General features: G+C 29.1%; 1 protein-coding gene across 1 annotated transcript; it reads right to left on the bottom strand.

Annotated features, from left to right (window-relative positions):
* Window positions 1-344: 344 nt before the first annotated feature.
* LOC135927697 (cytochrome P450 10-like) lies at window positions 345-9,939 on the bottom strand. Its single transcript, XM_065463863.1, has 10 exons — window positions 9,795-9,939; window positions 7,039-7,437; window positions 4,991-5,187; window positions 4,211-4,401; window positions 3,416-3,636; window positions 3,197-3,328; window positions 2,975-3,141; window positions 2,156-2,234; window positions 1,621-1,872; window positions 345-1,423 (listed from the first exon to the last, which is right to left on the bottom strand). The coding sequence occupies exons 1-10, from the start codon at window positions 9,798-9,800 to the stop codon at window positions 1,316-1,318; spliced, it is 1,752 nt and encodes a 583-aa protein (XP_065319935.1). The 5' UTR covers window positions 9,801-9,939; the 3' UTR covers window positions 345-1,315.
* Between the last annotated feature and the right edge of the window lie 873 nt (window positions 9,940-10,812).

The raw sequence follows: 10,812 nt of genomic DNA, 5'->3' as shown, positions 1-10,812 counted from the left end.
ATCAATAAATTAAAATCCCTTTCTAACTCAGAAAATCTTGAGAGATGTCAAGGGAAGTACTTTCTGCATCCAACTATATGTTACAAAAATGGGGAAAAAAATTATAAATTAATATTATTTATATGTATTTATATGTTGATAGGAAGCTATGTTATGTATTTGTAAAAAAAAGTTGATTTGAAAATACAAAAAAAGGGACATTTTATATTATATTTATATATGAATTTTAAAAAAATGCTTATAAATCATTATTTTTTTAATATATATAATATTTACAAAATTAAGTTTTTTTTTGCGATTTACAAATTTTAATCAAATTAGTTTTAAAATTGAAAATACGATTTAAATATAATAAATAATTGCGCTGTAAAAAAAAAAGTATTCCATAATACAATTATATATATGTTAGCTTCAATGTTGTTATTTTTCCTACTTTTAGATCATTTTTTAGTGCAGAAGTTCCTGGAGAAATTGTCTGATACTTATAGGATATATAGGTATTCCAAACGTGATTAGTGTTATCAAACGGCTCGTTTTGAGCCGATTCTTAAAAAACAACTAACTCTATATTTTAGCCAACAATATATTGCCTATATTCCTCAAGATTTCGATAATATATGCTTAGAACCCTTGTTTCTTTTATGAGCTAAATATTCAGGCTGAGTTAATATTTTTATGATAAAGTAATTGATTTGCCGAGGCTCAAAATTAACCGTTTAACAACAAAACATGATAGAATACATTTCCTCACATGCTCAAATAAAATGATATAAAAGTTGAAAAAAAATAACACATTGGCGAGAAAAAAAACACATTGACGCTAACAGATACATTTTTTTTCCATTTTACGCCGTTATTGCGAGAGATTGATCATGTCATTAACTTAAAAATAAAAGGCAAAATAATAGTATTTGGACATATCAATTTGAAATAACTCTAGCGAGAAAAAAAAGATTAACATTTTAAAGGGCTATAATAAATGATTCGCATGTTTCAAATTCTCAAATTTAACTGGTATACGAACATAAGAAAGTATATGAAGAAAAATTTTGATGCGCCACTAACTGTAAAATTAAATATAGCCAAAAATTTTAGAAATACATAGTGTTTTAAGGCGATTTTTAAATACGGCTAACTTTTATCCAGAAAAATAGTGTATAAATCTCGAGATTTTGATAATATATGTCTAGACCTTTGTTCCTTCTATTAGCAAAATCTTCAGGCCTGGGCTCCAATCGAGCCCTTTAACAAGACTAGATATACAATTGTTCAGCTTATATATAAAAATGTATATATAGCATATAAAAAAAAACATTTAACGAGGAACAAATATTATTTTCAATGGTCTATCAGGTCCTATAATGGGCTTCATGATTGGTTTAACCTCATCTTGGCCGTATTTCAACTCGAATTTCTTTATAATCTTAATTGAATAGGTTATTTTTAAGGGGTATTTATTATTATTATATTATTATTTATATATTACATAAATTCGTCATCAAATTATCGATTGACAAAATATAGAGTAAATTTTTATAATTTTTAACTTTAATACTTATATCAAATATTTAATCAATTTTTAAAGATTTTATTATATATATATGTGGTAAATTTGTAAACCTTAGCTAATGTAATATAAATCTCCTGCTCCGCTAACCGTCTACCGGGACATTGTCTTGCTCCGTGACCCCAAACCAGATTAGCAACAAACGGTGCCATATCCGAGTTTGTTGTCGAGTCTTTATCGATTGACATTTCATTCTCTTTAGGCGATGATTTCGTTTTAATCCACCTTTCAGGGTTAAACTTGAGTGTGTTAGTAAATATCGTTTCATCTCTCCCCATGGCCCATAAGCAACCTTGAACGTGTGTCTTTCAATTTTTTTTTAAAAATAAAAATATCTATTTATATTGTAAAAATTATATTCCATGTTTATTATGCTTAAGACAAATGCTTCGTTATAAGGAAACCTAGACAAGCAGGCAAATTTTTGGTCAATCATTATCAATTTCTAGGAATCAATAAATCAGAATTTACCAAACAATTTATCCATGATTAAAGTTTTAATCTACGACAGCTTCATATAACCTTTATACATGTGATTTTTTTTACAAAAAAAGGTTATATTAACATAAATTTTGTAAAGCGTTTAACCTTTTCTGGTATGTGATATCCACCTAATTCTACGTCTTTTATCATCACTCTACTAGTCGCATAGGTTATAGGATATAATCTAAAATCGAGTTATTAATATAAATTATAATTATCAGAATTGTTAAAAGATACTTTTTAAATGGATCTACATCGTCTAAAATAATATCTAGATACCGATATTTTAATCAAAAATCTATCTAGATACAGATATAGATACCACATTTTTATATCTTGTGATACCTTTATCAACTCTGATAATTATCAATAATATTTATTATATTTTTTAATAAGAGATATTTTTTCCAGAGAACTGCAGAGGACGAAAATTTTAGGCTTGGCTAGGATACAAAAAGAAAATATTATTTTCTAACCGTTGTATAATGTAAAATCACTTTACTTATTATCTTATAGACTTTGTCTATTGTAAGAATCTACAAAAAAAAATTAATTCAAAATTTTCAATTTCAAAAATTGCAGATATCTACAAACTACCAAAGTGTTTATCGGTGTTCTAAGATACTGGTATATTGATATTTAAATAAATACATTTATATTATCAATTTCTCACTAAATCGTATATTTTCAGATATAAAATCTATCTTAATTCTAACAATATGTAGTGATCACATTCCTATACCCTTCAATTCATTTTCTTTTTGTTATATACCTGGATTATTTATATTTCGTATTTTAAGTAAAAGATTTTTAAATCTGCATATTGTGGGAAAAGGTTTTAGGTCCAGTCTGGGCTTGCCGCTTTTGGACAAACTTTGATCCTATATGCAGGTCTCTGGTTTTTTAGAAGCGGATAGAAAAAACCTTAATGTTTCCTTTAGACAAGCCTTGAGATAAACGAAATTGGACAAAGTATCCGACGTAAATACATCATCTTTGGGGTAGACTCTAAGGATTTCTTCGTAAAGCTTATTTTGCTGACTTGGATGTTTAGCTAAAACGTAGAGCAGCCAGAGCATTGTGTTCGTCGTCTTTTGTCAAGAAATATTTGTAAAATATTTTCGAAGGATAGATAAAAAAAATTACCGTTTCTATGGATCCCATCATCATATCTACAATGGTTAAGTTGATCTCGCTTTTATGTAATCCAGGATAGTTTATCAAATAAGCTAAAAGGGATGAGCTGTTGGATAAGCTTTGGAATTTTTCCAGTAGAAACTTTAAATGAAATGAAACTAATACAAATTATTCTTTGGTTACACATTATAAATGATTGGCTTTTAAACAAATATTTAATTCATATACTTTATTAACAAAATGCTTCCCCATAGCTATCATATTGTCAGCGTGAGCTATATGTCTTTTCCACAGGGGTGTGGAAAAGTATTTGTAGAAAGGTGCTCCGAATATCAGGGGGTGCATACTTCCAAAATATCCCACCACACTTTCGACGAAGGACTTGGCTTGAGAGTTAGGTGGTGTATCTAGGCACCCAATCCTATCGTCGTATAGAAAGGTACACACAGCTGTAGGTTTGTACAGAAATTATATAGTCAAAAATAATTTAATATATATATATTTATTATAGTTAACTTGCTTAATCAGTTAATTTTGAATATCGCCTTTCTATATGTAATATCTCGCTAAATTATTTAAAATTTATACATTTTCTGCAGAAAGTTTTTCAAATTTAAAAAACGCCTTAATAAACGTTTAGGAGTCATTGGTTTCTATGTATATAGGGTAAGTTCTATGGGGTGTCATAGATGGTGGGGAGTAAAAAATATAGCATTTAGAATGAGTGTTTACATCGGGGGGGGGGGTTATTTGTTTACCCCCTTTATACAAGGGTTAGATGTTATAGGAATATCTTAGATTGCAGGGAGTAAAAAATGATAATTATTGGCGATAAAGAGTAATCTAGACCTATTACCTGCAAAAAAAAAATATTTAGCTCATAAAATCAGTTTATGGAATTTTTAAATTAATTTGTGATGCGCACATACGCGACACAGTAATTAATTTTAAGAAAATAGGACAAGTCACGTGATAACTGCGTTCATCTTAGGACCCTTTTCTTAAAAAAAAATAATTTGTTACATTCTAAAGACCATTTGCAGATCTCCAATTCGATACCATTAGCTATGTGGCTTTTATCCGAAATAAATGAAATGCGCTTCAACAAATCATCGGCAACCCCTGCCATCCACGATATATACTTTTCGACCTCTTTCAGTTTCTGCATCTTTTTCCCGAGTATCACGCGGTTACGTCTCCACTCTTCGCCTTGCCTTAATATGAATAGATAGCTTTCTTGTATTCATTTTATTTATTGTAAAGATTAAATGTGTATATAATGTAATAATCAGGGAACCAGAACGAAGACATTGTTGCTTTCCTGTTCCAACCAAAAAAAAGAAATTCCGTTCCCGCCCCGCCCATGTGTCGAGACGTTTCCGGAACGCCTTCCAAAAAACATTTTTATGTGAACTAAACAATAACCCACCGACCAGGCCTTTATATCGTAATTGCCTCCAAAACTTAGATAAAATATAAAAAGAAAGAAAGTTAGAAAGAAAGAAAGAAAGAAAGAAAGAAAGAAAGAAAGAAAGAAAGAAAGAAAGAAAGAAAGAAAGAAAGAAAGAAAGAAAGAAAGAAAGAAAGAAAGAAAGAAAGAAAGAAAGAAAGAAAGAAAGAAAGAAAGAAAGAAAGAAAGAAAGAAAGAAAGAAAGAAAGAAAGAAAGAAAGAAAGAAAGAAAGAAAGAAAGAAAGAAAGAAAGAAAGAAAGAAAGAAAGAAAGAAAGAAAGAAAGAAAGAAAGAAAGAAAGAAAGAAAGAAAGAAAGAAAGAAAGAAAGAAAAGAAAGAAAGAAAGTGTTTACGAGTTGCTCATTCCGATAGCTAATTTCCTTTTCTTTCGGTATATTAACATGGGTTCTAATATCATTCTGTAAGGTGTTGGCCCTTCGACTCTGAGAATCTTCTCATATATCTTAGCATCTGTTACGTAAACAGCGGAGTTGGGTCCTATCTTTTCCTTGTAAATCGGTCCGAATTGCTTAGATCTTTCTAGCTGAGACTTTTTTTAAAGTTGTATTTTTTTTAAAAAAAGCAATTCTTAACTGTAATATTATTCTAGAAATGTATTATCAAATGTATCTAACTCAAATCAAAGACCTGCGGGCCTGACCCAGAATCGGGGACGAATGGACAGGAAGTAGGTATATATGAATCATTTAACTTTCAAACTTTCATCAGCTGCTCATTTTGAAACGATTTACGAAATATAAACAAAATTATTTATAAAATGATTTTTTAAAAAAAATTTAAGAACGGTAATAGAGAATAGAATAAATTATTTGAAATTCAGAATATTAGATTTGTGCCTATCTTTTAATGATAGAATTATTTTTTTGTTTATCAAAAACATATGATTCAAGTTTTGGAATTTAATTTTTTAAGTCGCCATATTTTATTGTAAAGTAAGTTATAATAAGATCCCTAAAGTTTAACAATGATTTTTTCACGGAGTTCACAGAAATAAATTTTTTTTTAATTTATAACAGTTTTCCTAAGTTAATTTAAGTGTATCTTGAGGATATTTGTATACGGTGAGATGAGAAAATTATAGATCAATGGATTAGAAATTTACAGTCCTTAGATTTTTGACTTGGTTCCGATGTTTCTTGGGTGTGGTTTTCCAAAACTCTGTTAATAAACAATGCGGACTAAATAAAGCTTTAAATCATATTATAAGTTGCCACTTTTGCTAGAACTGAAAAGGGTTTTAGATATGATTCCTGAGATCATTCCCAGTTGTGGTGGCTGATGATTTTGGTTCCAAATTTGTTTGTTTTTTGTCATCGTTCAAACTTTTTAATTTGTTTATATCCTGATACTTTTGATAATTTATTATACATAATGTAAAGATTATGAGGAATTAGGAAGAATTTTTTTTTTAAATATTATATATTAGGCTGTGTCAAAATGTTTTGGAAAAAAAAACGTAAAAATTTATAAATTTTCGCAAAATTAATAAAATTATGAACCATGTCCGAAATCTTCCATTTTTTTTATATTAAAGTTTTGTAAAAAATTTCAAAAAAATGAAAAAAAAACGAGAATAAAATACGAAAATTGCTACCAAATACTTTAATATTACATACTAGTTTTTTTTTTAATTTTTCAAAATTCATTTTATAAATGGACCCAAAAATTTTAAGTTAGCCTTAAACCAAAGTATTTTTCTATTCCTGGCGGCAGCTTGTTTATCTCCATTTCAGATTCTATTTGAATTTAGGGCGAGTAAATATATGTAATGAGTGTTCATTTATTCATATTATAAAAAAATTGATAAGATATAATAAATAGCATTGAATAAAATTGTACCCGCAATTTTAGACTTAAAATTATAAGAAAGAAATATGCCAATTTGTCAAAAAAAATATAACATCTCGCCTCCCGCCAAAAAATAATTAGTTAACTTACTCATTGAGTTTTTTTTTGTGAATGAAAGAAAGAAAGAAAGAAAGAAAGAAAGAAAGAAAGAAAGAAAGAAAGAAAGAAAGAAAGAAGAGAGAAGAAAGAAAGAAAGAAAGAAAGAAAGAAAGAAAGAAAGAAGAAGAAAGAAAGAAAGAAAGAAAGAAAGAAAGAAAGAAAGAAAGAAAGAAAGAAAGAAGGAAAGAAAGAAGTTATTGATGAGGAGGGGTTCGTTATAAACCGTAAAATCCATGTTAAATGATTCACAATATGATAATCAGCTGAGGCAAGGTTATTGTTCAAATAAACAAAAAAATGAAGCCAAGCACGAATAGAAGAGTTGGTTGGGTACAAATATCTCGCCAGCCTTTATGGACCCGGTTATGGGAGCCACCGGTCTTTGAGAAGAATAAAAGGTATTGTGCTATATTAAATAAATTATTTTTTTTACCAAAAACATATGATTTAAGCTGTAAGTGGAATTTTTGGTAGTGTAATTTAGCAAAGTTCCGATAAAAGGCAAGCCCCTAGGCCCGGGTATTTCGTGAAACGATTTCTGAGCAGAAGTCTTTATAGTGGGATCATTGATAGATGATTTTGCCAGCTGTTCGGGTTTTTTTGGAGTAATCCTAATTTCTAAGTTCGGAGAGGCCATTTCAGCGGAAACGATATTTGGTTGATGATCCGATTCGAAACCTAAGGAATCTACAGTATCAGCCAGTGAAGTGCTAAGTTTTGGGTTAGGATTGTGATCGACATATTCTGAGACCTTGTATGGGCACTCGTTAAGAGAGGTCGATAAATTGACATTTTTGGTCAAAATTTGCTTCAAAATTGTAATAACGCGTGTCTTAATATATTTTTGGACACAGAAAAAAAGATTGTAATATTGATAAAAGTTTAAAATTTTGAAAAATAATATTAAATTTTTTCTACAGTATGACCGAGTGTAGATTAATTACCATCACCCATTCTGATAAAAAAAATTTCTTTACATTTGGATTGAAATATGGAAGGTTTCCACATCTTGACCTAAAACCTATGGCCTCATTGAGAATAGTAAAAATTAGATATATAGGCAAATGAAATGTAGTAGTCTAATAATGCGCATAAATTCTACGTTTTCAACGCAGATTTTCAAAACGCAAATTATGCATTTTTAAACGCATTCGTTTAAATTGGACAGCATTTTTTTAGTTTTGTTTTAGACGTTGCTTCTACGGTTTGACACAGCTTAAATGAAACTCATATTGCTTTGTAAAAGCTACACGTTGATGCATTTGGTTTTGAGTAAAATTTTGAGGCCATCGTATTAAAAGGTAAGAAACGATTTTTTTTTTTAAATCGAATATTTATATTATTTATCCCAAACTTCTTCCGGAAAGCTTTATAAATTCTCTAAGAAAAGGCATTCCAGAAAAACTGAGAGAATTATCTCCATTTTAACTACTACCAAATCGGTAAAAAATTTAGAACTATACCTTTTTTTTTTACCTCGACTTTAACGGTACACTTACCCAGAACTTTGATAATTTTGATAAGATACAAGTTACATGTATCTTAGTTACAAATATCCGCGATACTGCCCAACCCTGCACCACAAATATCATTTTTTTTCTCTTAATTTTAAATTTTTATGATATTCAATTTCAACTTCCCATTCCCTTATCTATGCCTTTAAATTGGCACACATTTTTTTAAAATAAATCTATTTCCTTTAATAATATAAAGTACCAAACTTTGTGATTTTCTAAGAAAAGAAGAAATCCGTTAAATGTTCAAAATTTTAGGTTCGGTCCGATTTGTATTTAACGAACCGACCCTGAATTTTTAAAAAATTATGTTTTTTTAAAATAATTTTACAAATTGTTTCAAGGAGAAATTGAAAGATATGTAGTATAAGGATTTTTCAACACTATCTCACTAATCGATAATAATTTTGTTTTTAGTCCCTAATCCAAAATCATACTATTCAGCCCATTCTATGGCAAGACCTCTCAGGGTCTACACAAAAAAAATATTTTTTTTTACAATCTTAATCCGATAAAAATTAATCTAAATTTAAAAAATATTGCATGCATGACTTTGGCTTGAAATATATATAAAAGGAACCTGAAGCCCCACCCTAGGGTATACGGGCCGAGCCTAAAAAAATTTTTGCTAAAAAATACTCCGACCCGTCTGTAAATTTTAAAACCACAGCTTATAAAAATGAAAATATTATATTAATAAAAAAAATCCGGGATCTCCGATATGTATACTGTGAGATTTAAAATTTTATTCCAGTCATCTAAAGAGCTTCCTGGGGTTCCTACACTTCAATGCGCATTTGAAAAACTTTGTCTGTGTCCCGCATCTAACTGATCTGCAACTGCTCAGAAACGCAAAATAAAATTGTAACGGCCATGAATGACTAGACGCGATTCCGAGTGGTAAAAAGAAATCGTTACCTGACAGACGATGAGTTTCAAACTATCATTGGCCATAGGCTTGGTTGCTTTATCCCTTCTGTAGACACCTGTGCTGACTGCTGCAAACAGATTGATCCCTTCTCTAGACATTGTTTTTCTTGTCTCAAAGTCAGTGGCCGTTTTCTGAGGCACGACAACCTAAATAGGTTAATCGGCAAAGCCTTGATTTCGGCCGGTTTCCCCAATAGTTTGGAGCCGTTAGTCTCCTAAATGCTGACGATAAGCGTCCCGACGGCATGTCTTTGACGTCTTGGCACGGTGGCAAAAGACTTGTCAGGGACGTGCCGGGTGTTACCTCCTTTCCGGCTAACGGAAATACCGAACCCCTTGAAGCTCAAATCAATAAGTTTAAAAAATCTCTCCCTAATTCTTTTTTATTCCCCTAATTTCTAATCCCCATAGTTCTTAAATTAATTGGATATAAGAATTTCATTAAGGACAGGGGTCAAAAACGAGTCCCTATTTCTTAAACAACAAATCCAAACCGAAATCCTAAAGCAGAAAAGCAAGTGTTTCTTGGAAACACTCCCTTTTCCCTCCTAGTCCAGCACGCATGGTGTTCCTATTTTATATTTTTTTTCTTACCTACATTAATAATTTTTTATAATTGTTATAACTTAAATTTAATGATATTTTTATATATTTGGAATAGGAAAAAAAATATTTATTAAATATAAATTTAATAAATTATTTTACTAAAACATATAATTATTTAAAATATTATCTTATTTTTTACCTTCATAACTTCTTCACTTTTATTAGAAAAATAATAGTATACTTCTCCTTATCCTCTGTTAAAGAAATTTGTTTTAGGAATATCAATTACATAAATTTAACAAATTGATTTCTTAGACTAAATTATTATTTTAAATAATTCTTTATATATATATATTGTTATCTAAAGAAAAATTAAAATTTTTTAATATATATAGTATATTATAATTGAAAATAAAGGATAATGCATATGTAATTTATCTTTAAGATAAAAAAATAAGCCAATGGTAAAAACAATTAAAAAAACGATAATTAATAAAATTAAATGAAAAATAAAAGATTTTTTAGCCAATGATAATTATACCTCGGCTTCAAGGTTAGTATAAGATTTTTAAATATATTTTTTTTCTCCTTTGCTTTTATACAATTATTTATTTAACTTAAATAGTGTTTGTCTTAATTTTATAAAAGATAAAATATTTTAAAAATGAAAGATAGATTGAATAAAAGTATATTTGAAATATATATATATTTTTTTTTTAAATCCAAGGTTGTTAATTATCCAATCGAAACCTTTAAAAAATGATGGTAGATGTTCTTATTAAAAAATTCTGCAAAGTAGCTCCGATCCACACCCAGCCCGACCCAGCCCGAACTTTAAAAATATCTGATTCGGGCCGGTTCGGGTAATATTTTTAAATAAAATTCGGGCCAGGTCTGGCTTTGGAAATTTTTTTAAATATATATTTAAATTTATCAATTTTATATATCAATTTTTTTATGTAAAATAAAAATATTTTCATTTTATTTATAGAACTAGATGCCATATAACATATGTCATTTATTTTTAGTAATTATAAAAAAAATTAATTTTATATTTAAATAAGTTCGGTCCAAGCCGGGGCCGTAAACTTTCTTAAAAAAAATTTCGGGTTTGGGCCGGGCTGGGCTTGAAAAATTAGGCTTCATGCCAATCATTAGTTCTTATGATGCTGTTTATGGTATGTATAATGATCATAAATTTAAATGGAGATAAAATT

The sequence above is a fragment of the Gordionus sp. m RMFG-2023 genome, chromosome 3, assembly GCF_954871325.1.
Source record: "Gordionus sp. m RMFG-2023 chromosome 3, tfGorSpeb1-WG-v2, whole genome shotgun sequence".
Lineage (NCBI taxonomy): Eukaryota > Metazoa > Nematomorpha > Gordioida > Chordodea > Parachordodidae > Gordionus > Gordionus sp. m RMFG-2023.
This window is presented reverse-complemented; position numbering and strand designations above follow the sequence as displayed.